Source organism: Lynx rufus, unplaced genomic scaffold (assembly GCF_022079265.1).
Source record: "Lynx rufus isolate CCGP_SWC_20201006 ecotype Redwood Valley unplaced genomic scaffold, mLynRuf1.p SCAF_8, whole genome shotgun sequence".
Taxonomy (NCBI): domain Eukaryota; kingdom Metazoa; phylum Chordata; class Mammalia; order Carnivora; family Felidae; genus Lynx; species Lynx rufus.
The window spans coordinates 22,856,521-22,882,029 of NW_025814896.1; the positions used below are offsets into that span (position 1 = coordinate 22,856,521).

General features: G+C 49.4%; 2 protein-coding genes across 7 annotated transcripts in view; both read right to left on the reverse strand.

Annotated features, from left to right (window-relative positions):
* Positions 1-547: 547 nt before the first annotated feature.
* MYL9 (myosin light chain 9) lies at positions 548-7,487 on the reverse strand. 2 transcript variants are annotated; one of them, XM_047068957.1, is made up of 4 exons: positions 7,383-7,486; positions 4,018-4,227; positions 2,091-2,252; positions 548-1,237 (listed from the first exon to the last, which is right to left on the reverse strand). In XM_047068957.1, exons 2-4 carry the CDS (start codon positions 4,199-4,201, stop codon positions 1,065-1,067), a joined length of 519 nt encoding a protein of 172 aa, XP_046924913.1. In that variant the 5' UTR covers positions 4,202-4,227; positions 7,383-7,486; the 3' UTR covers positions 548-1,064. The 2 variants fall into 2 exon arrangements, with proteins under 2 accessions (XP_046924913.1, XP_046924914.1); XM_047068958.1 differs by lacking the exon at positions 2,091-2,252 and having other exon boundaries at positions 7,383-7,487.
* Positions 7,488-16,981: 9,494 nt separating this feature from the next.
* Positions 16,982-25,509, reverse strand: part of DLGAP4 (DLG associated protein 4) — an 86,055-nt gene continuing 77,527 nt past the window's right edge. For all 5 annotated transcript variants that reach the window (XM_047068081.1, XM_047068080.1, XM_047068082.1 and 2 more), the window contains 3 exons: positions 20,643-20,734; positions 19,587-19,742; positions 16,982-18,807 (listed from right to left, as the gene is read on the reverse strand). In XM_047068081.1, the coding sequence (XP_046924037.1) occupies positions 18,589-18,807; positions 19,587-19,742; positions 20,643-20,734 (467 nt within the window). In that variant the 3' untranslated portion in view covers positions 16,982-18,588. The remainder of the gene's footprint in view (positions 18,808-19,586; positions 19,743-20,642; positions 20,735-25,509) is intronic.

Here is a 25,509-nt window from a genome sequence, read left to right on the forward strand (position 1 = left end):
GTTCGCTCACCTTGTGTGCGTGTGGGATGTAAAAAGCTGGTCTTGTGGCTGAACTGACCCTCCAGATGCAGAAGGCACAGCCCAGAGCACACCTGGTGGCTGCCTGGAGCTGACCTCAGGGAATTCCTTAAACCCATTCATTCCCACCTTAACCTCGGAGCTACTGGGATGCACTCTTCTCACTGTTCCCGAAGCCTTCCTGTTCTTCCAGGACCATCTGGCTTTCCAGGAACATTGAGGTGTCCCTGGCGATCCAGGCTATAGTCCTGAAGACTGGGCGACCTTGACCCCTGACCTCCCGGTGCCCCTGAGATATGCTGTGGTGATTCCTGTGGGTCCTCCCCACTCAGGCCTCTCCTTCCCAGAAGGACTGTTTCCCTCAGCACCTCTGTCTGCTCCCCACTCTGGTCTGGTCTCAGCTGAGTCTTTCCCTGGCCAGGGGAAGGTAGGGGTCTGGGCAGCCACTGGGGACAGGAGAGGGCAGGAGGGTGTTTAGGGATTAGGAGCTCCTTTATTTCACCCCAGCAGCAGACACACAGACCCAAAGCAGTGCTCAGACTTCTATTAGAGATTCCGCCTCCCCTGGATCAAATATCCAGTTTACATGCATCTTCTGGATCACACTCCTGGTGGGGTGGGCTGTGTTCTGGTGGCTGGGCAGGGCACAAAGAAGGGGTCTGGAATCCTGTCCTCAGAGAAGGGACCTTGGTGAGGTTTGTGTTTGTGGCAGAGGCTGGGAAAGAGCTGTCTTGTCCTACATGGGGGTGCATGTGAAGTTGTGTCCCAGACAGGACACGGGGCTTGTCCTGCGGGGAAAAGCCCATGAGGCCCAGCTCTCTAGGAGATGGTCCTCTTTCGGAGGGTCACAGTGCAACACCTGCCTCATGTTGGCTGTGTGCCCCCTGCCTGGCACTGTATGCTCTCAGCCTGTTCCTCCACTGTGAGCTGGGCCCCTAACCCCTCAGAGGGAGGATCCCCTGAGAGGGTCCTGTGGGGTCACGGGCATGGAGCTGGTGTACAGTGAGGGTGGGGAGCAGGTGAGTGGGATAGGGGCCTGGGGCAGCCTAGTCGTCCTTGTCCTTGGCCCCATGCTTGAGGATGCGGGTGAACTCCACATAGTTGAAGTTGCCTTTCTTATCAATGGGTGCCTCTCGGTACATCTCGTCCACTTCTTCATCTGTGAAGCGGTCGCCCATGGTGGTAAGCAGCTCCCGTAGGTGGTCCTCATGAATAAAACCTGGGGGCAGGGCCAGGGTCTGTGAGACAAGGACTCAAGCTGGGACATGCCCAATACCCCTACCCCAAACCCCAGTCCTTGCAGACCTTGTAGTGAGGGAAGGACCAGGAAAAGACACAGCTCTGGCCTCCAGCCAGTTCAAGCTTCCCAGAGCCCCAGAGGGAGGGTTCTATGTGTTTCTGTAGGGTACTTGGGGCTGTAAGTATGGGGGGCTGGGTATGTCTCACTTTAAGAGCATGAGCCCTAGAGTTCCACTGCCTGTTTACATGCTCCTCCCCCTTCTTCCTGGCTGCGTGACCATGAGCAAGTTCTTAAACCTCTCTGTGCCTGTTTGACCTGGAAATCGGGGATGAAAATATGCCGCCACCCTGGTAGGGGATTATGAAGGTAGTGAGGAAAATGTGAATGTACTTGGGCCTGTGGCCCCTGAGAAACTACTGAAGTCACCACTGCCAGCATCATCCTGGCCTGTGTCTGGGACAAACTATTTGTGGGACGCAATCCCTTTGGAAGATTTGAGGATGGGGGCTGGTTTTTGTACCTTGTTGGCCAGAAGGGCCTAGAATGATTTAGTTTCTGGGAAAGTCTAAAGTGGGGGCAATGTGCTGGGCCAACAGGTGAACTCAAGAAGTGGGATGTCTTGGTGGTTGTGGGCTCTTGTGGTCTAGCATTTGGGGGAAGAGAACAAGGACAGGGCATGGTTTGGCCGTGGAAACCAGCAGATGCGGGATTTCCATTCTGGCCTTTGGGGACAAGTCCCAGCACAGCCCAGCCCCACCTGCATCCCCGTGGGCACCCTGGGTGAAGTGCTCAGACCCGGCCCTGTCTAGGCCTCCACCTGGAGGCTGCTGACCTGAGGCCTCCTCGTCGAAGCAGGCGAAGGCATTTCGGATCACATCCTCGGGATCTGTGCCGTTCAGCTTCTCCCCAAACATGGTGAGAAACATGGTGAAGTTGATGGGCCCCGGGGCCTCGCTCATCATGCCCTCAAGGTACTCATCTGTGGGGTTCTTCCCTGTGGCAGAGGGACATTTGTGCCTGCTGTCACTGCCCTGTCCCCGCCCACCTCCCTGTCCCCTCCCTTCATGGCCTGTTTGAGTCCCATAGGCAGGAGATAATACATTTTGTAAATTGCACAGCATCTTGCTGGAGCAGCCCGCTTTCTGACTGCTCCCTCCCCTGGGCTCTCCAGGCTGCCCTGGCCAGCTTCCACCTCTGGTCTAATATCCGTGACCTCTTAAGTGTAGGAGTCACCATTTGCTGACTGTCCATGGTGTCTGCTGCCCCACATGCCTGACTGCTTTAACTTTCATCATGCTGTGAGGTCAGCATACTCACCCCAACTTCACAGGTGTGGGACCTGAAACACAGAGGTGAGGCCACTTATCCAAGATCACACAGCAAGTAAGGAGTGGAGCCAGCATTGGAACCCAATCAGCTAGACCGCAGATTCCAGGCACAGTGTTGAAAATGGTTAAACCAGTGAGCTGTGGTGTCACAAAGACTGGAGTCTGAATCCCAATTTTGTGCCTTGGTTTCCCCCGCGTCTTAGAATTGTGAAATAGCACCAGTGGTTGTAAAATCATACAGAACAATTGGCACAGCCCCATACTCAAATCAACTGCTGGGTTCAAATCCCAGCTGTACTACGTAGTAGCTGTGTGGTCTCAGGCAAATTATTTACCCTCTCTGAACCTCTGTTTCCTCATTTATAAAGTGGGAATGATAATCACATCTACCTAGTAGGATTGCTTTGAGAATTAAGATACATGCACAGCTTCTTCTTATTTTATTATCTGCTGCTCTTATTTTTAAACTGGAGGATGATGTTCTTAACCAGAAGGCCAGGACTGACCTGTGGCCCACTGACATGAGCTACAAATAGGAATGCAGGTTTTTCTGGGTAGATGGCCCACGAGGGGGCAGTGTCTGATGTCAACAACCCTCCAACTCAGGGTTGCCCAGTCCTCTCCCCAGACACCCTGGGCGTGTGTGTATACAAGGGCCACAGTCACCATTGCACAGGAAGGGAAATGGGCTCAGAGCAGGGCTGCCCAGCTGTGAGGGGCAATGCCAGGGGCTAACTCAGGTCTGTCTCTCCCCAGAGCTTGGGGCTTGACTTCCACAGGCTGCCTCCTCCACTGCCAGAGGCTTCCTATCTTCCCCAGCCAGTGTCTGACCTAGACGCTCTCACCTGGATGAAGGAGGTGCCAGGAACTGATGCTGAGAGTAGTGTTTGTGGCTAGCACATGGGAGGGATGTGAGGGCGGGGCCACAGACTAGGGAGGTGGTATCTGGAGGCTTGGCCTCTGGGTGTTAGTTTCCCCATCTGAGCAGTGGTGAATTGTACTAGGTTCCTGAGGAAGTCGCTGGAGTCAGAGAGGCTCTAAGAGCCTGACATGGGTGACTTCTGAACAAGGGGAGGCACTTGGCTTCAGTTTCCCCATCTGTATGCTGGAAAGTCTGTGTAGTTAAAACTTTCTTTAGTTGCTGATCCTTCGCTTTAAATGAAGTGATACCAGGCACCCCTACCACAAATTTGCCTGAGGCAGCACTGCTCTAGAGTGAGCCTGTCTGGGTTCAGATCCAATGTCGAACTGCTCTGTGCCTCAGTTTCCCTGTCTGTTAAATGGAGAAAGTAATGGCATCTGCTCTCCAGGGTGGGTACCACATGTTACTACATGGGACGTACTCTATAATGACGAGCAGCCCCACTGCCTGCCTCAGTTGCAACCCTTGCGGGGCCCGCTTAGACCCCAGCCACCCCCATCCCTGCTCACCCAGCGAGGCCAGCATGTCATGCAAGTCCTCCTTGTCAATGAAGCCATCTCGGTTCTGGTCAATCATATTGAAGGCCTCCTTAAACTCCTGGATCTGGGACTGGTCAAACATCGCGAAGACATTAGATGTGGCCCGCTGTGGCCGCTTCTTGGTGGTTTTGGCCTTGGCTCGCTTGCTGGACATCTTGGCTTCTGGTGGGTGGGGCTTCCCTGCAGGAAGTGGGTGTCAGGGGAAGAGCTTATGAGCCTGGGCCAGAGAATCTTCCTGCCTACCCTAGATGGGCTGTCAGTGCTTGGGCCTGGCATTCAAGGCCTCCCATAGGCTTGGGGCTCCTGTCATCCAGCTCATCACAGAAGCAGACAGGCATGGGCTCTATGTGATCATAAACAACTTCTCTACCTCTCCCAGTGAATTTCTTCATCTGGGAATGGGAATGCCCAGCAGTAGGGAATCATTGACTTAGTGCCTGAGAAGCCACTGGAATGGTGCCAGGCACAGAATAAGCTATTTTTGCTGTGGCTGTTTGGGTAAGATTGGGTTTGTTGCCAACCTGTCCTTGCTTTATCTCTTTTAATCCTTAATAGCATTTACACTCTCCATTTCTCTCCCTCCAAGTGACAAGGTGGGTTGAAATGTGGGAGATTGTGAGGCTCCCTGCCAGCTCCTCTGCCCCTGGCAGTATGGAGCTGGATCAGTGGCCCTGCATTCTTGACATTCTTGTCCTCTCCTCCCCCTCCTCCTCCTTCCTCCTCCCTATCCCTCTGTTCTGGATGTTCTGGAAGGCCTATGCTCTGGGCAGTGTTCCCTCCCCCAACTTGCCCACACTTGATCAGCCCCTTGGGTGGATGATAGACCTGATTTGGGCCCTACTCCTTATTCTTACTGCTCAGTGCTTAATAGGGGCATGAGGCTTCCCCAGGCTGAGAGCCCCAGCTTCTTGTCACTCTTGTTTAGACCTGGCCTCCTAGCCTCTAGCTAGTCTCTCCCATCCCATATAGATCCAGACCTGTACCACCTATCACTTCACCTTGAAGCCCTTGAAGGTTCTTGCCTCACTCCAGAACAAGTCTGGGCCCCTGAGTCTGGCATTCAGGGTCCTGTGTGAACCCCTCCAACCCTTGTCTGACTGAGCATGGCACCCCTCACTGTGTCCCTCTTGCCATCCATGACCCAGCCATGCTGGACCTCTGGATGTTCCCCAGACACCCTCAGACTTTCCTCCTTAGTCCTTCCCACTGAATGCCCTTCCTTTTCCAGCCTAGTTCTTGAGACACCTCCTTGGGGAGCAGGTCCCTGACCCTTGCTTTGACAGTAAGCACCTAGAGGTCTCTCTCTCCCTCCCCTGATGTACTAATAGGCTAATAGATGCTTGTTTAATTAATGCTGTGATGGCAACTGCAGCCAGTCTACTTCTCCCACTGTACAGATGGGGAAACTGAGGCAAAGCACAGTGCTCTTTCCCTCAACCCTTGTCATGGCTCATGGGGACTGTGCCCCTGAAGACCTAGTGCTATGTGCCCCGCAGCTGGGGCTCAGTACTTAGGACCACTGCCTGCCTCTCTCCTCTGCCCTGAGCCCTTGGTCCAGGGCCTGCCTCCAGAAAGCCTTCTCTGCCTGTTTTTAGCCCCAAGTTGTGTGGTTATGAATGCCCCTCAAGCTGTCTGTTGGCCTCTATCCCATGCCCCTGTTCCAGTCATCTCGGACTCTATCCCATGCCCCTGTTCCAGTCATCTCAGACTTTGGTCTTTGAGATCTTAAATGCTGAGCAGGGATCCTGGCCAGCCCCAGCCCTTCCCCAGGACCACAGCCATCTGTAGTAATGACAGACTGCTGCTGTGTTCTGCTGGACTGACACACCTGGCCCTGGGTGTTTCTCACAGGGTACAGGGTGGGTAGACAGAAGCCCTTCTCACCCATTAGCTGGGCGGGAGTGAGATGGTGGCATCAGCAGGGCTTTAGTGCTCTGAGGGGCCCAGTCCTTCCTGAAGCCCTCTGTTTTCTGGGAACTTTGACTCACAGAACCCATAGAAAGCCAACAAGTAACCCAGTCATGAGATGCTGTGATGGTTATCATTACTGTTGCCATGGCCCTCCTGTCTGCAAAGATCTATGCAGATGGAGCCGGGAGGAGAGAGGAAGCCATGGCCAGAGGTAGGAATGGGTGAGATCTCACCCACTGCTGTGATACTGGCTGGGCCCTTCTGTCTCTGTGGCTTCCCCTTCCTCATCTATCCAGCACTGAGCGTTAGGGTTTGTCCATCCCAGCAATCTTGGGAAGCAGGGTGAGGTCCCCCCCCCCCGCCCCCGCCACTGTGCAGTTTAAGAACTAATGCCCAAGAAGGGAAGTGTTGTGCCCATGAGGGGGGTAGAGCCCAACAGGCAGCCAGGATGCTTGGGCTAGGCTTGGGTCAGTGGGTGGTAATGGCCAGCCCTTGGTGCCCTTGATGACTGAACACAGAAGGAAACACATACCCTAAGAGGCTCCTGGTGGTGGGCCTACTACAGCTGAGGGCTCTGTGTGACTAGAGGTGGTTTATAGGCTTGGTTGAGGAAACGGGGTCAGGGACAGGCTAGTCCCTTAGCCCTGGAACCTGCTCCTGGGGGTCCTAGACCCTAGGGAATCAGATATAACTGGTATTTGGACTGGCTGCAACTAGGTGACATCTCCCTTCTTCTGGTGCCTGTGTCCTCCATTATCTCTTGGTTCCTATGGCTGGTGGTGCCAGATGCCTTGCTAGTAAATTCACCTCCTCCCTGGCTGAGTGATCTGACTCCTTCCTCAGAGCAGTTAGAAAGCTGGGGAGGACCAGCAGGGATTGAGGTCCCCTGGCCCAGGTCCCTGTCTGGCTCCAGAGCCCTTTGACAGACCCTTCCCACCCAACAGGCACAGTTGGACAGATGGCCTAGTGCATGGAAGTCTCAAGTGCTCTCACACAGCATTGGTGTGTGTGGGGTGGGGTTACCCTTATCTCATCCCTCTCTCCTGCCCCAGGAGATAGGGGAGAGGACACGGATGCTCTGGAGGGGGTCCCAAGGAGCCTGTCTGTGACACACATGGGTTTTCTGGGGCAGGGAACACAGGGTGACCACAACTCCCTCCCCTTCTGGGCACCCCAGAGCTCTGGGCTTGGCGTCTGAAACTCCACTGCAAATGGGAAGGGCCTGGACAGTGTTCCCTCACCAAAGGAGCACCGGCTCCCAGAGCCTAGAACAGTCTCCCTGCTGCCCAGCCCCGCCAGAGTCCGGTCTGACCCGCAACTCACAGCCTCAGCCCCATGACGGTTGTCCTTGCCGAGATCCTCGGCGTCCCTGTGGGGCCTCACATCGCCTACCCTGGCCCTCCCCCCGCGGCCGCGGCTCCCACCTGGTGCGAAGAAGGTGCTCGCTCTCCGTGCTGAGCAAGTGCGGGGCGCGGGCCGTCGGGTCCAGCTCCGGGCTTGGTGGGCGGGGCCGCACCGGCCTTACAAGGCAGAAGAATGTATGCGCGGAGGGGCGGGGCAGGGCGGCGCACCCGCGAGGCCTTATTTGGCCTTGACTCACGGGCGGGAGGCGGTACGACTTCCCAGAGCGGGCTGGGGACGTGACGCCCGGAGGAGATGCGGGGGAACGGTGGCCCCCTCTCCCCTGATTGTCACGGGAGGGGGATTTATTTGGGCCGTCCCTTCCTTCCTAGTGAGACTGGCAGAAGGACATCCAGGATCTTCAGTTCTGAGATCCTACCCCCAACTTTCCCCCAAAGGCCCCGCTGCCCGGCCCATTCCCGTGGGAGGGCTTCCTTCCACCAAACCAAGTATGGCTTTTTTCCCAGTCTGAAAGAAGAGGCGTATCAGATGTACCCCAACATCCTCACATGAAAAGGTCACCAGTCAGGCTCCGCTGGTGTGGGGGCTTCACCTGGGGATTAGGACTGCAACGGAATAGCCCACCTCAGCCACATCACTCCCCTTTCAGGCTGTCCTCAGTTTCCTGTAAAATAGGAGGGTGGTGATGAAGATTCAGTGAAAAGAGTGGCAAAAAAGAGCCAGGTAGCATCCTGGGAGCCAGCGATAAGGGCAGGGGCTGGGGGAGCATGGGTGCCTCCTCAAAGCCTCAGGGCGGCAGCACCCCTTACCTACTCTTGTTGGCCTTAGTGAAAGGATGGCATCTGAGAGGACAGACCCATCCCCTCCCCCATGGTGCATCATGTCCTGCCCATCATTCTGACCCCTGAAGGAACACCCTCTCCACCTGGACTCCAGCCCAGCCTTTTCTGCCCCCCATCCTTTTTAAATGTTTTATTTATGGGGCTCCTGGGTGGCATAGTCGGTTAAGCGTCCGACTTTGGCTCAGGTCATGATCTCACGGTCTATGAGTTCGAGCCCCACATCGGGCTCTGTGCTGACAGCTCAGAGCCTGGAGCCTGCTTCCGATTTTGTGTCTCCCTCTCTCTCTGCCCCTCCCCTGCTCACACTGTGTCTCTCTCTCTCTCACAAAAATAAATGAACATTAAATGTTTTATTTACTTTCAAAAGAAAGCACAAGCAGGGGAGTGGCAGAAAGAGAGAGAGGGAGACACAGAATCAGAAGCAGGCTCCAGGCTCTGAGCTGTCAGCATAGAGCCCGACATGGGGCTCAAACCCATAAACCGTGAAATCACGACCTGAGCTGAAGTTGGATGGTCAACTGGCTGAGCCACCCAGGCACCCCTCTTTTGGCCCTGTTTTAAACCAACACAGACATTCCTGGGGAACCTTCCAACACCTAGTTACTTATTCTGTAAATATTAACTGACACCTTATTACCTGCCAGGCCCTGTGCTGAGTGTTAGGGAAATAGCGGTGAACTAAAGTAATCACACTGGGGAGACATTTGTTCTTGTGGAGTGAACGAGTAGCTGCTACATACATGACCTGGAGAGAGAAATGAGGTCCCTGAAGGAGAATAAAGCAGAGGGACCGGAGAGAGAAAGAAACAGGCAGGAAGGAGGGATACCTCCTGGGAAGTGACATTTGGGCCAACTTGCAGCGGTAACAGAGTGAACCATACCCAGTGAGTGTTGGAGGCAGGGAGGGGGATTTTGCCCAGCTCTGGTCTAGGAGCAGCCAGAGGCAAGTGTGAGTGTGAAGAGGGGGTGGGGGGTGAGGGGTGGGAGATGAGGTCTGAGAAGCAGTGGGGACCTAGACCTAGCCTGGGGCTCCTTGTAGGCCACCATGAGACATCAGAGTTCTGAGCAGAAGGGTGACATGATCTGGCTTATGTTTTAACTGAATCCCTCTGGGTGAGACCAGTGAGGAGCTTTTCAGCGAGATGATGTGCTCAGACTAGCGTGGTAGCTGGGGAGAAGGGGTGGGGTTCTGGAGATTTTTGAAGTTGCATCCAATAGGATTTACACATGGATTGGAATGTATGTGGAAGAGTCAAAGATGACTCCCAAGGGTTTTGGTTTGAGCTGCAGGAGAGGGAGCTGCCACTTAATCAGACGGGTTGGCTATGGAAGGAGCAGGTTTGGGAAGAGATGAGAGTTTTGTTTTGGATCTCTTAATTTTTTTAAACTATTAACTTTGAAATGATTTCAGATTTAGAATAAAGTCATAAGAACTATACAAAGAGGTCACCCAGACTCTCCAATTGTTAATATTTGTCTTTATAATACTCTTTTCTGTGTGTGTGTATGTATGTCCCTGCCCTCTGCTAGCATCATTTGAGAGTAACTTGCACGCACCATGCCCTTTTACCTGGAGATACTTCAGTGAGTATCTCCTAAAAAGGAGATTCTTTTCCATATCCATAGCACATTTATCAACATCAGGAAAATTTTAACAGTGATTCAATACTGTTATCTGATTTACAATCCATAGTCAAGTTTTGCCAATGATCCCAGCAATGTCCTACCCGGAAATTTTTTTTCTGGTCCAGGAGCCAATCCAGTCTGTGTGTGTGTGTGTGTGTGTGTGTGTGTGTGTGTGTGTGTGTGAAAAATAAATAAATAAAAATAACCATTTTAACCATTTGAAAATGTATAGTTGAGTGGCATTAAGTATAATCACACTGTTGTGCAAGTTTCACCACCATCCATCCAGAACGCTTTCATCCTCCCCACCTGAGATTCCACACCCATTAAACGCTGACTCCCTATTCTCTTCCCTCAGCCGCTGGGCACCCACCATTCTATTTTCTGTCTCTGCATTTGACTATTTTAGGTGCCTCATGTAAGTGGAATCATTCAGTGATTTGTCCTTTTGTGACTGGCTCATTTCTCTTAGCATAATGTCTTCAATTTTCATCCATCTTATAGCATCTGTCAGAATTTTCTTCCTTTTTAAGGCTGAATAATATTCCATTGCATAGAGAGACCACATTTTTCTTTTCCATTCATCTTTATGGGCATTTGGGTTATTTATACTTTTTGCCCATCATGAATAGTGCTGCTGTGAACATTGGTGCACATGTGTGTGTGTGTGTGTGTGTGTGTGTTTTCACTTTTTTGGATCTATATCTGAGAATGGAATTGCTGGGTTGATAACTATGTTTACATTTTGAGGGACTGTTTTCAACAAGGTCACACCATTTCACATACCCCTGTTTCCTCACCACCTCACCAATACTTGTCTTCCAGCCATCCTGGTGGGTGTGAAGTGGTAGCTCATTGTGGTTTTGATTAGCATTTCCCTGATGACATGCTGTGTTGAGCATCTTTTCATGTGCTTATTGGACATTTGTATATCTTCTTTGGAGAAATGGTTATTCAGATATTTTGCTCATAAATCTGGTTGTTTGCTTTTTGTTGTTGGGTTGCAAAGTTCCTTTATATATTCTGGCTATCACACCCTTAGCAGATATATGACTTGTAAATGTATTTTACTATTCTGTGGGTTATCTTTTCATTTTCTTGATATTTTCAAAAAGCACAAATGTTACTAACTTTGAGAAGTTTATCTGTTTTTTTTTTTCCTTTGGTTTCTTGTGCCTTTGGCATTCTAGCCAAGAAACCATTGCTGAATCCAAGGTCATGAGGGTTTATACCTGTGTGCTTTATTCTAAGCATTTTATGGTGTTCACTCTTAAGTTTAGGTCTCTAATCCACTTGGAGTATATTTTGTGTGTGGGGTGAGGTAACGGTGCAACTTTGTTCATTTGCACTTGGCTGTCCAATTGTTCTAGCACGCCTTGTTAAGATTGTTCTTTCCCCATTGAAGTTCTTGGCACCCTTGTTGAAAATCAGTTCCTTAAATGTGTGTGTTTCTCTCTGGACTCTAAATTCTATTTCATTGATAGATTTGTCTGTCCTTCTGCCAGCACCACACAATCTTGATTTCTATAGTTTTGTAGTAAGTTTTGAAATCAGGAAATGTGTCATACAGCTTTGTTCTTCCTTTTCAAGATTGTTTTGGCTTTTTAGATTCTCTTGCATTTTCATATGAATTTTAAGATCGGCTTTCAATTTCTGCATAAAAGGTAGGGGGGGTGGTTGATAAAAATTGTTGAATTTGTATTACCAGTACCATAATGGAGTATTAACACCTTAATATGAAGTCTTCAGATCCATGAATGTGAAATGTCTTTCCCTTTATTTCGATCTTTTAGAATTTCTCTTCATGATGTTTTGTAGTTTTCACTGTACAAGGGTTATGCTTTTTCTGTTCAACTTAATCCTAAGTATTTTATTATTTTTGATGGTATTGTAGATGGAATTGTTTCCTTAAGTTTATTTTTAGAGTGTTCCCTATACTTGGACTGTTTACAACACTTTTGACACCTAATGTGTGGGTATTTTCTCTATACCAACCAATTCTCCAGTTTTCTGGACACCAACTGGGTGTTCAACAATTCAGTTCAATTTTAACTCTGACTACCTGGAGTTAGTGTCAGACTCCACAGGTTTAAGGGCTCAATCCCACAAGATTGCTGTCATATCTGATGCCATATGCAAATATTAGGTCTCCAGGTTACCCACATTTCTGTCTGATTAGCTATAAACTGGGGGTTCCTGCATCCTCCCACAAGGATAAATAATTTGCTAGAATTCACAGAACTCAGGAAAACTTACTGTTACTGGCTTACTGTAAAGGATACAACTCAGGAACAACCAAATGGCAGGAGGTACATACAGCAAGGTGGGGGTGGGGAAAGCTTCCACACCCTCTCCAGGCATGCCATCGTCCCAGCCAACCCAAGCTCTCCAAACCCTGTTGCGTAGGGGTTTTGTTGGAGGCTTCCTTACACAGGCATGATTAAATCATTGGCTGTTGATTGACTCAATCTCCATCCCTTCTTCCCTCCCTGGAGGTTGGGGAAGTGAGGTTGAAAGTCCAAGTCCTCTAATCATGCCCTGGTCTCCCTGTCAGTCAGACCCTACCTTGAAGCTTCCTAGGGGTCCACAACCACCAGTCTTCTAATTAGCATGAGAAGACCCTTCATCATCTCAGAGATTCCCAAGGGTTTTAGGAGCTATGTGCCAGGAAACAGGGACAAATACTGAATATCTGTTTTTTATTGTATCTTAGTAGAAATACAGTTGGTTTTTGTGTATTGATCTTATTTCCAGGAACATGGCTGAACTCATTTATGAGTTCTTTTATGGATGCTTTAGGATTTCCTATATGAAACATTATGTTATCTGCAAATAGAGATAGTGCAGCTTCTTTCTTCCCAATCCAGATGCCATTCATTCATTAGTTAATTCATCCTTTCGCCTAATTGCCCTGGTTGGGGGCAACATTGCCCTCCTCTACAGTGTTGAACAGAAGAAGAAGAAGTAAAGTGGGTGTCCTTGTCTTGTTCTTGATCTTAGGAGAAAAGCTCAGTCTTTCACCATTAAATATGATGTTAGCTGTGGATTTTTCTTGGATGCCCTTTATCAGCTTGGAGAAGTTCAATTCTGGCTTTTTGTATCATGAAAGGGTGTTGGGTTTTGTCAAGTGCTTTTTATGCATCTTTTGAGATGTCTTTCATCTCCTTCAATGTGGAACTGTTCCTTACCTTTTGCTTTTCGTGACATTAACATTTTTGGAGAGTCCAGGCCAGTTACTTGGTGCTCCCTCATGATTAGCTTCAAGTTATGGATTTTTGACAGGAATATCACAGAAATGATGTTATGCCCTTCTCAGTGTGTCTTATCAGGAGATGTATGATGTTAATTTTTCCCCTCATTGGCAATAAGTTTGGCCATCTAGCTAAGGTAGTGTCTGCCAGCTTTATTCATCAGAAAGTTACCATTTTTCCCTTTTGTAATCAGTATGTTCATTAATAAGTAATTTGTGGGGTGCTCATTGGAGAACGAATATTCTATTCCTCATCAAACTGTCACCCATGACTTTTAACACCCACTGGTGATTCAGTTATTGTTATGATGGTTGCTGAGTGGCAACTTTCTGACCCTTCTTACTCCCTTTACTAGTTGGTGGACATGTTCATTTTGATAGCACCTGTTAGACATCACAGTGGAGATGTGAGTGGGAAGTGTGGAGTTCAAGGAAATGTACAGGTTGCAGATTCAGATGTGGGAGTTGTCAGTCTATAGAAAGTTGAAGGCATTAGCAGCTGAGGACCCCCAAGGGCCTAGGTTTCCTGTTAAGGTTTGGGTGCTGCAGACATGTTCCAGAGACAAACCCTGATGCTGGCTGGGTCACTAGGGTACCATGGCCCCCTGGAGGCTGGGACAGGGGACCCCTGTCTCATGGGAAGCTGGGTTCTGTGGAAGGAAATGTTCCTGCTCCATTCAAAGTTGGTGAAAGCCCTACTACTTAACCTGGCATTCAAGGCCCCTGCCCGAGCTGCAGCAGCCTCACACTTTTGCCTCTGTGCTTATTGTGCCTTTCTTTGCCACCGCTTGGAGAACTCCTACTCATCCTTCAAAGCCCAGCTCAAATTATTATCTTCTCTGTGAAGTCCCACCTCTCCTTCCCCCAACAAGGGGGGAAAATATTTAGGAAGTAATAGTTCTTGAAGCTCCCCTCTGTGTTAGGCACTGGGGCTGGTGAAAAAACTCGATTCCTGCCCTCGGGGAGCCTACTGTCTGCTGGTAGAGACAGATATTCACTTAAAATCATATGGCTGGAAGTATCACATTAGTGACAGAAACAAAGAAGGAAAAGTGAAGTGGCTCTTGTGCTCCAAGTCTAGAGCAGGGGTTTTGCATCAACCTGGCCTGGCCCAGGTACTGTGGGAGGGTTTCCCTGAGGAACTGCCAACTGGCCTGAGGGCTGAGGAAGGAGTAAATGTTCACTGCATTTGTGGGGAGCCATGGCTCTCCCTGCAAGGCCTGAGGTGAGGCTGGAGGACAGAGCTCAGGATGGGATCTCATGGGAGGTGCAGCTGGAAAGGGGGGCAGGGGCCTCTGAGGCCAAGGCGAAGAGGCTGGATTTTCTCCTGCTGGCACTGGGCAGGCTGCAAAGTCTTCTGACCAGAGAGGGTGACTTCTGGAGCTAGTGGAGGCAGGATTTTTATAAAGTTCCTCTGGCTGCCTTAAGGAGAGGCAGTAGGAGCCACAGTGATTTTTCAGATCAGCCAGGTTCCGAAGCTCAGGAGACACAACTTCATTCTACATTTCTCTTAGAAACTCCAGTCTGGTGATGGTCGTAGGAATGTTTCTCAATTGGTCTGAGGATCCTCACCAGCACTTACCTGTGCTGGTGTCCACATGGTTCCTGGCTGGCAGGCCACTGGTGGCAATGGCTTTGTCCTGCTGTCCTGGCCATAAGACCTCTGAACCCAGTGCTGCCTCAGGCTGCAGCTGGGCATTCCCTTCTGCTCTCAGGCCATTGGTAGGGAATACACAAGGCTTGGGAACTCATGACCCTGGCAGAGTAGGGAGTCCGGAAGGGGATCTGTGGCCCTAAGTGTGGTTCTCAGGGACCCAGAGTCGGTGCACAGGCTCCCTGCTCCCTCTGCCTCTTCCCCAGCACCATCCCACAGTCTGCAGTCCCTTGATCCTTTCTGTTCCCTCAAGGACGGGGCTTTGGAAATGCAGAGGCTGAGGACTCATTCCCAGCTTCTCTGGGAAGCTGCTGTTGGTCTTTCCCTAAAGTGACAGATGATTCCGTGATGGAAGCACAGAGAATGGGATATCATCGTAGCCATATTCTTGTTCAGACCGTTTAATCTGAACCCAGTCATGAGAACATATAAATTCAGATCATGCAACAATCTACAAGTTACTTGGACATGTAAAAGACGTCAGTGTCGTGAAAAACAAAAAAGTAGGGAAACTGTTTCTGATTCAGATTCTTCTGACTTAAGAGTCATGATAACTGAAAGCAGTGAATGATCCTTAAGTGGATCCTGGGTGGGTACAAAGGAAGAGGCATAGATGACATTATTGGGGCATTTGGAGTGTGGCTGTGCTTTGGTATTAATGTCTGGGCCCTGGGCGGTCTCCTGGGTAAGGAGGGGTGCACGTGGACCACTCCTTTGTTAAATTAGAGAGTAAGGATGGTATTTTGTGGTCGTGCAGGAATGTCCTTATTCTCAGGAGTTGCCTGGCGTGTTTGGGGGTAAAGTATGGTGTATGCAACTTACTTTCAAACAGCTCCAGGGGAGGGGGGGAATGTTTGTATGTACCTGTGAGGGATGATGCAAATACGGCAAAAGTTGACTGGGTGTTTGTTACACAATTCTTTCAACTGGTTGGGGGGTCCCCCACTGTGGTGACAGCAGGGCTGGGAGTGGAGGCCCAGATTCTGCACCCCAGGTGCTTCCCTCTCGCTGTGCTCTGCTATAGGGAGTTCAGGATCCCTGCCAGAGACCCTGATCCAACCCTTAAGGCCTCTCCCCTGCTGTAGCAGAAACACTCAGGCCCTGAGGGTAAAGGTCCCTGCTCGTCCTCTCAGGCCTGTCAGGAGTAGAGCTGGGCTGCTAGCTGGACAGTGGCCCTCAAGTCCAGCCTGGCCACCTCTTGTGTTCGCTCACCTCTGAATGTCTGACTCAGTGCCCAGGGCAACCTGAAACCTCTTCACTTACCCTTCTAATCACCCCCCAGCCGGGTCTCAGAACGGTGTAGGGCCAGGGAGGCTCCAGCCCCAGGACGTCATGAGAGCCACCCACAGTCAGCAGGTGCTCAGCCACCACTAACAGGATCCAGAGATGAGGGCATGCTGCTCTGAGTGCAGGGGTCTGGCCCACAGGGTGGGATGAGTTCTGGAGAGGCCCCACAGAGGCAGCCTGAACAAAGCTCCTGGGAAGGCAGTTCTGTGCATCCAGAGCCAGGGGTCACTGCCTCTTAGCTGGGTGGGGCCAAGTGAGGAGGCCAGGTGTCTGAAGCTCAGCTTGGCCCAAGAACTTCCTAAAAGGCATGTTCTTACCACTGGGCGTTGGTGCTGAACATTCTTCTGCCCAGAAGGCACTTTCCCCAGGTTCGACATCCCCCAAAGCAAGTGAATAGCCACTGTCCTCCTGGGCTCTATCAGAGTGCTCCTGCCCAGTTTGGTGGCGCTGTCACAGCTTCCCACAGCCTCCTGGCCTTGCTTTTCTGCCACCTGTTGGAGACTTGAACTCACATGGGATTTGTTCAGTGTCTCTCTCTCCCCAACTAGAGCATGAATTCTGTGACTGCCAGGCCCTGGCCTGGGAGAGCAGGTGCTCAGGAAGTGCGATCAGTGCCTTTAACTGTCAGGGGGAGGTAGCGGCTGGGGGTGCCACGCACCCCATCCTGGGAGCTGTGCGAGCCGAGCTGGGACTGTGTTGTGGGTGAGGGCAGCCTATCGTGGCTCTCACGTAGAAACTATGAGTTAAAGTACTTGTTTCTTACAGGAAGCAGGTTAAAGTAGATGCTGTGCATTTTTCAGGTGAGGGAATGGAGAGCTGTTCTCTTGCCCAGGGCCATGACGTGGGTTGTGCTAGAGTTGGAATTACGGTTTACGCTCAGGTCCGCCTGTCTCTGAGAGTTGCCATGTGGAAGGGGGCCTGGCTCAGTCTCTTCGGGAGTCCACTTCACCCACCTCACCCCAACCTGGCCCATCCCGCTGCAAGAACACCATGAGCCCTTGGTACACGTTACCTCATTTATTCTCACAACATGCCTGTGAGGTAGGGAGGGGCAGGGACTGTCCCCATTTTACAGAGGAGGAAGTTGAGGCACACAGAGGTCAAGTGACTTGCCCAAGGTCACAGACGGCGGCCAAGCTGGAATGGGGCCCCAGAGCAGGCCCTCAGTTCACCCGGGGCCCCTGCAGCAAGTGCCAGACACGAGGACGTCTCTAATGCCAGCTCTGTCTCCATGGTAGAGAGCAGCCCTCCTCGTGCACTGAGCTCGCTGAGGGCTGGGCCTCCCCCTCGCCCTGCCTGCCCCCAACCCTGCAGGCCCGGGCCATTGCAGCTCAGGGCTCATGACACCCTGGGAGTGGGGCTGGGGGGCAGGGAGAGAGAAGGAATATTGGGGTAAAAAAAAACAAAAAAACAAAAAACAAAACCCCAGAAAACTCAAGAGGCTGGGCAGATGGGCCCATGGCAGGGGGCAGGTGGGAGACCAAAAAAAGGCCGCTTACACACAAGGTATATATTTTTACACACACTTGTACACACACCTAGATATAGTACATGTAAAAATATATGCTATTCACACACCCGCCTCCTGCCAGGTGCCCCGAGAGCCAGCGGCGGCGCTGGTGGGCATGGGTGAGCAGAGGGGCGTTTGTTAAATATACACTCTAAGGTCTATGTGCATATGTACACATACGTACAGACGCAGCCGCCCGCCCCTCAGGTACTGTACACAGGCTTGGCCAGGGACAGACAGCCCCTGGAAAATGGGGTTCCTCTCTCGAGTGTCCCCTGCAAGTCACTCTGAATCAAACATTTTACTGAAGGAAGAGGGGGTTGGTGAGAAGAAAAAGGCGGGAGTCTGGAGTGTGATAACTGTGGCTTTTATCTCATTTTTTTCCCCAAAGACTTCAACCCTCCTCCCCTTCTCGGAGAGGCGAGGACCCCCGTCCCCTTGCCTGGGGCTGGCTGCTTCTGCTGTGGGGAGCCTGTACCTGCGTGTGCACGTGAGTGTGTGTGAGCACTTGGGCAGGGGTGCGTATCCACCTCTGTCCTCTGGGCTCTCAACCACAAACAGGGCTGAGAACCAGCAAGCCGACAGCTAGGACGGTGACCCCTGTGTGGGCTCTGAAGGGAAAAGAGAAAAACGTAAGAATGAAAACTGCAAGGTCAGAGCAGGGTGGCTGGAGGAGAAGGAAGGACATGGCAGGGGCCCCAGGCTGTCCTCGGACTGTCCTCGTCTTGTAAACAAGCTAGTGCGAGTCCCCGTTAGATAGAACAAGTAAAAAGACCGCAGTCCGGAGGCTGGGCCGGGAGTTGCCGAGGTCCGTCTACCTAGTCCACCGCGGCCAGCAAGAGGGGGAAAAACGTTTTATAGTTTCGTATTTTTGTTGACTTTCTTTTGTATGAAGTCTTCATAAACCTAAAGCTGGAAGGGACCCAAAAAAGCCAAATCGTGAGCCCTTGTATGTGTCAATTTGAAAGTTGGCTCAGGGTCTCTGGACAGAATAACCATCCTAAAGGTTGAGAAAATTGTGTTCCATTCACATTTAGTTTGTGTTTTTTGTTTTTGTTTTTTTAATGACTTAAAATTGTTTGCTTCCCGCTTCCTGGTCTCAGAGTCGGGTCTGGGCCTCAGGGACGTAAATCTCGATGCTGTCCGCACTCTCTGTGGCTGAGTTCTGCCGCACAGAAGCCGCCCGCTTGGCCGCCAGGAGTCTCTTGCGGGCCTCCTGACGCTGCTTGTCCCCGGCATCGGAGGCCTTGTCGCGGCTCACTGCCGGCTTGGATTTAGCTGGCTTCTTTGGGACTGGAGGGGGTGGTTTCTTCTCTTCCTTTAGTGAGACAGTGAGGAGGGAAGAAAAATAAAATAAAGGTGCACCTTTTGTGTGGCGCTACCACCCGCTATATTGCCGGCAGTTGGAGTCTCCACCCCAGCCTCCCCACATCGGGCACAAGCAACACACATTTGGAATCAGAAAGCCACAAGAAGCGATGATAGTGGGAATAGCACAACGCATAGGAGCAGAAAGCAAGCTTAGAATCCTACAGTGTTCTGGCAGGAAGGGATGGAGAGATCACCTGTCCCCACCCTTGCATTGAACCATTGACAGCCTGAGTCACATGGCTGGAGATGGGCTTTAAGTTTAGAGCCTCTGACTCCCAGGCCACATTTCACATGCTTTTCTAGGGATCAGAACTCACAAGGGCCACAGTCCAATAACCACAGGGGTCACTGGGTGCCACAGTTTTACAGAAGGAAGCCTGTGCCTCCGGGAAGAGGCTGGCCCCAGGAGGACTGTTTTTCTGCCTCCAAAGTTCCAACAGCCACATCTATGCTAGCGCTCTGGGCTGTGGCACGTGTCTCTTAGGAGCCCCATTTCTTAACATGCAGGGTGGGATGGCATGCTTCAGGGGGCGGCTTCCACTACACAGAGCGAGCGGCATGCTGGACGAGAGCCGAGCATGGACCCCGCGCACTGATGGACGTGAGCCCCCAGCTTAAAGACGACACACGGAGAAGGGAGCCAAGCAGCACTGACCGATGTGGGCAGCGTTATTGCCGACCAGGAATTTGTCCCTGGACTTCCCCTCCGCACTGCTCCATGCTCACCTTCCTCTTCTCGGGGGTTTCCACCAGCTGCCAGCTGTTGGCCTTGAGGTGGTAGAGTTCATCAAACTTCATGCTGATGTCCTCGATGGACAGCTGTAGCAGGTCCCAGAACCCTGCCAGGTCCTGGGCTGTTGGACGCGGGTTGGCTTCAGGGTTCTGTGGGGGAGATGGGGATCAGTGGGGCAAACGAGGCAGAGGCCCCTCTTGCACCCCACCCCAAGTACCCCACCCCTGCCAGCCCTGGTTAGGGTCTCTTGAGGCCTAGTCGTGCTCTGCTGTTCTCAGGGTCAGTATCTATATGAGGGAAGGAAGCCATTTCCTGCTCACTGCCAGATCTGATGGTGCAGATCTTTGAGAGAAAGAGTCCCATCATGAGAGCAGGCCCGGCACATACATGGGACTGAGGCCTCCGTGTTCCCAATGTATGCCAGGCAGAAAACTGTTCTGTAAAAGAAGTTCCTGGCCCTGGTCTTACAGTGAGGCAGGGAGAAGTCAGGATCACTGCAAGGTGGGTATGATTACAGAATCCGTGGGGTTCTCTGGGAACATATTCCTCATGGTGATTGCCCCAGCCAAGTAAGCCCCAAACCCTTGCAGGTCCGGAGACAAACACTCGCCACTGTCCTCCAGCCCTAGGAGCACACCACCCCTGGCCGTCTGGAGAGGCTTCCACAGGAAAAGCTACCCTCCTGAGAGATAAGATTGAAAGAAAAAGCAAACCACCAAGCCTCGTGGTGGTATGTCTTTAGTTCTTACCCATCTTCTTAGAGGATGTTTAATATAAATAAATCAACGCTAAGAGATTTTTAAGTTTCATGTGGCTCTTTTCACAGAGGGTTCACTTTTCTATTTCAAGAAGTAGTAGAAATTTGGAAGGACCATCCCTGGCCCTTCCCTTGTGCTGGGCACGGACACTTGTCACCAGCACCTTCTCCGTATTAGGGAGGAGGTGAGAGGCTTGGGGGTGGAGGAGGAGGGGGGGCTAATCCAGCTGGACAGCTGGCGGGCAGCCGGTGGCTGGCAGCCCTGCAGTGGAGGAGGAAGAACCACACTCACCAGGTTTTGCTCACAGAGGCCCCGGAACTGCTGGAATTTCTGGGACATCAGTAGCTGGGCACTGCCCACAGCACTGAGGACTTTCCCTAAAACTGAGGAAGAGAAGGTGGAGAAAGACTGAGCAGAGCACAGGGGTTGCTGGGGTAGAAGGCAGGATCAGGGTTGTTGCTCTTATTCCCCTCCCCACCACCTTAGGATATCAGTCATCATTTGGTGAATGCCATCTGGTCTTCATTTTATTCACACATGAAGCTCTCATGGCAAAAAAATGCAAGCAATACAGATAAAGCGAACCCCATCCCCTAGTTCCTAAGGATATTTTATGGCAATAAATTTGAAAAGTTTAAATGGAAAAAATTTCCAGGAAAACATGAGTTATCACAGAATCAAGAAACAGAAAATCTTATTACACCAAAGCAGTTTTTAAAAAACTGAGTAAGGGGCGCCTGGGTGGCGCAGTCGGTTAAGCGTCCGACTTCAGCCAGGTCACGATCTCGCGGTCCAGGAGTTCGAGCCCCGCGTCAGGCTCTGGGCTGATGGCTCAGAGCCTGGAGCCTGTTTCCGATTCTGTGTCTCCCTCTCTCTCTGCCCCTCCCCCGTTCATGCTCTGTCTCTCTCTGTCCCAAAAATAAATAAACGTTGAAAAAAAAAAAAAATTAAAAAAAAAAAACTGAGTAAGTTAAAACTCTTCCCAGAAAAACGAACCAAGCTAAACTATGTAGTTTTACAGGTGTCATTTTACAAAACCTTCAAGGAACAGATAATCCTGGTGTTATATATTCAGACTGTTCCAGAGAGTAAATAAACACAGGGAATGACACCGCTAATTTCAGGAGCCCTAAAAACAGACAGAACATGCCAAAAATAGACTGCTTTTGTTCTGAACATAAAGGTAAAAGTCTTGAATAAAATATAAGCAAATAGAATCTTAACAGGAGAATTAACCAGGAAGTGTTCAGCCCAGGAATAGAAGATTGGTCTTTTAGTGTGACTTCTAGTTTTAAAGTTGTGGCACAGGGGAGCCTGGATGGCTCAGTTGGTTGAGCGTCTGACTCATGATTTCAGCTCAGGTTCGTGAGTTTGAGCCTCGCACCGGGCTCTCTACTGACAGTGCAGAGCCTGCTTGGGATTCTTTCCCCTCCCTCCCCTACTCACTCTGTCTCTGAAAATAAACTTAAAAAAAAAGTAAAAAAAAATAAAGTTGTGGCCTAAAGAGAGCACTACTTCCCAACCCCCCGCAGAATCACTGCAGTGCAAAACAGAGTAAAGAGCAAATGGAAATCCAGCGTTCCTCTGACAGAACTCTGCAGCACTGGGTGTGAAGTAGGCTGCCTGCCCCACCTGTGATAGTAGCCCCAGGAGGAGGACTGTAAGGATTGCAAGTCTAGGTAAAGATGGCAGTTTTGAGAAGCCAGTAATCTCTTATTTGAAATTTAAAAAGGGGGTATGGACTGCGGCAAGAGCTTTCCCGAACCTGTTCCAGCACCAAGGGGTGTGGGGGGCTCTGCACTGTAAGCAGTCCGGTCACTGCCAGGGGAGAAGACTAGGCTGAAGATGGCACCCATCCCTGTGCCTTCGGAGCTCCTGCTGGTGTGGTCCCTCTCCCACGGTGATCTACTTACAGGAGCTCATTATGGAAGAATTTTGCCTCATTAGGAAAGCAGTAATTTAAAAGGAGCTGAACAGATATAGGAACAGCAAATGGCACAGGAACATTCACCAGAAAGTTCTTGCTAGAAAACGAAAAGCTTGACATTTATCCATGGATATGTAAACCGGTAGCTGAAGGCAGGGATGGAGGTGCTCTGAAAAGAGATATAAGACAATGGAAGGAGATAAAACCTGAGGTCTGGACTAGTGCAAGAGAAAAATCAGGCCATCACAGAAACAAGGACCACTTGGGAAGCAGCACAAAGAATAAACCCTGCTGCCAGCCAGTCAGGACTAGGAGAGGGAACAGGAGCCAAAGCCTCCTGGTGCAAAACACTCAAACTGCTTGATGACAAAACAAGATGTCTTTTTAAATGAATAGCTAAGCTGCTGGGAATAAACTGAGCCACTCCAACCTCCCACTCAAGGCAGGTGGTAGAGACGTTTGGTCTACAGTAGAGTAGGAATAAAAGGGAAAGATTCTCCAGAGAATTCCCAACCATAAGACTGCACTTGGGTACCTCATTTTCTAAGAAATAAAAGAAGCAACTAAATATGAAAAAGAAGAGACTATTTACAAAGTGACTAAGAGCCATGGAAAAGAATGAGGGCCACAGGGTACATCTGTTAGCTCTGCCAGAAGGGAGCAGACGGAATGGAAGAGAAGACACATTCAAAGAGATTGTAATTTAGGATTTTCCAGAAATGGCTACTGACACCTGACAGAGTCAGGAAGCCAAATGAATCCCAAGCAAATTCACATTTATAGTAAAATGGAAGACACGGTGGGGGGGGGGGGGGGAGCAGCCAAAGGAATCTTTCTGCTAAAGAAATGAATTAAACAGCAAATTTCTTGACTATAACAATGGAAAATTATTGACTGAGTTTCTCTGGGTGCAGAAATTCTGTCATTCCAGAATGAATGTGGATGGGAAAGAACAGTCTCTTCCACAGAGTGCTGGGAGAACTATCCACAAGCAAAAGAATGAAGTTGGACCCTTAAGAATGAATCTAAGAGCTAAACTATAAAACTCTTAGATAAAAACAGCATATCTTCATGACCTTGGATTGAGAAGTAGTTTAAGACACCAAAAGCACAGGCAACAAAAGATAAATTTGGCTTCACTAAAACTAAAAACTTTCATGCATCAAAGGATGCCATGAAGAAAGTGTGATGACAACCCAAAGAATGGGCAAATTACTTGCAAATTACATATCTAACAAAGGGCTAATATCCAGACAACATAAAGAACTCCTACAACTCAACAAAAAAGTAATCCAATTAAAAAGGAGCAAGGCCTTGAATAGACAGTGTATCTTTCTCCAAAGATACACAAATGGTCAGTAGCATCCTCAACATCATCAGTTATTAGGGAACTGCAAACCAAAACTGTAAGATACCACGATTATAAAACAAAAAACCAAAACCCCGAAAAAACAAATGTTGGCAAAGATGTGGGGAGACTGGAACCCTTGTGCATTGCTGGTGGGAATGTGAACCAGCGCAGCTGCTGTGGTTTTCTCAGAAAGTTAAACATCGAATTACCATATAACTAAAAAATCCCACTCGTAGGTATGTACCCCAAAGAACTGAAAACAGCCTTAAACAGATACCTGTATGCCAGTATTCACACAGCATTATTCACAGTAGTCAGAGGTGGAAGCAACCCAAGTAGATGAATGGATACTATGGTATATTTGTACAATGGAATATTAGCCATAAAAAGGAATGAAGTTCTGATATATAAACCTCATGTTTAAAGACAAAAAGGGACATGTGGGTGGCCCAGTTATTTGAGCGTTCGACTCGGTTTCGGCTCAGGTCATGATCTCTGCACTGACTGGTGTGGAGCTTGCCTGGGATCCTCTCTCTCCCTCTCTGCACCTCCCCTGCTTGCTTCCCTCCCTCTCTCTCAATCTCTCTCTCAAAAGAAATAAAATAGGGACACCTGGCTGACTCAGTTGGTGGACCATGTGACCCTTGATGTTGAGGTTGTGAGTTCAAGTCCCACAATGAGCACTGAGTTTACTTAAAAAACAAAACACAAATGTCTAAGTAACCCACTGGTCAAAGAAATCGCAGTGGAAGTTGGAATATTACATATCCTAACTTGTTAGATATGGCTAACGTAGTACTTAAAGGGAAATCCGTAGGCTTCAAAACAGATTTTTTAAAAGGACTGGGAAAAAAATGAGTTAAATATCCAATTTAAGACATTAATGAAGGAATAATACAATGAACCCAAAGAGAGGAGAAATTTAATAAAATAATAAGCTAACATATAATAAAGGCTTAATAAAATGAGCAAACCCTGCCAGATTGATCAAAATAAAAAGGAGATAGGTACAAATAAGAAGATCAGGAATGGAAAAAGAACTATATAATATAACCTAATAGAAAAGATACATATTTTTTAAAAAGATTTTATTTTTAAGTAATCTCTAAACCCCAACATGGGGCTTGAACTCACAAGCCCAAGATCAAGAGTTGCACACTTTACCAACTGACCCAGCCAGGGGCCCCCGGAAAAAATATTTTTAAAAAGTTCTACAAAACAATGAAATAAAAGATAATTTTATTCTTAAACAAAGCATATGAATAGACAAATATCTAAAACTTATTTTATGAAGCTAAATAACCTTTGCACTAAAACAGGGCAAGCATAGAAAGGAAAATGACCAGCCAACTTTTCATGAACAAAGGCAAAATTATTAAGTCAGATATTAACAAATCAAGTCCAACAATGTACTAAAATGATAATGTATCATTATTCAGCTTAGTTTATTCCGGTAATACAGACTGACCCAACATTAGAAAATTCTAATGACTTGTGATTCTGGCCATGAAAAACCAGTTAGTAGCAGACAAACTGAACCCTCCCACCAAGAACAAGTGAAAAAAACAACGTAAAATACAAAAAACAAAACCCAGAAAATCTCAAGGCTTTAAAACATTACCAAAGCAACCATAATCCGAGAGGTTAAGATCGCCCCCAGTGAGAAGGGAAACAATATTCAGGCAACTCTGGTATCAAAATACTGCTTGCACCCTAAGGCATCTCGCAATTTATAAGCAGCACGAAGCTGAGAAGCTAAGAAGCCAAGAAGCCAAGCAGAAAGTGGAGGTTATGAGGCTGAGAAGCTGAGCAGAGCCTGAAGCAGTTTCATGAGGATAGGAAGATCAAAGTTGGAATTCAGAACTACCAAGGCAGACAAG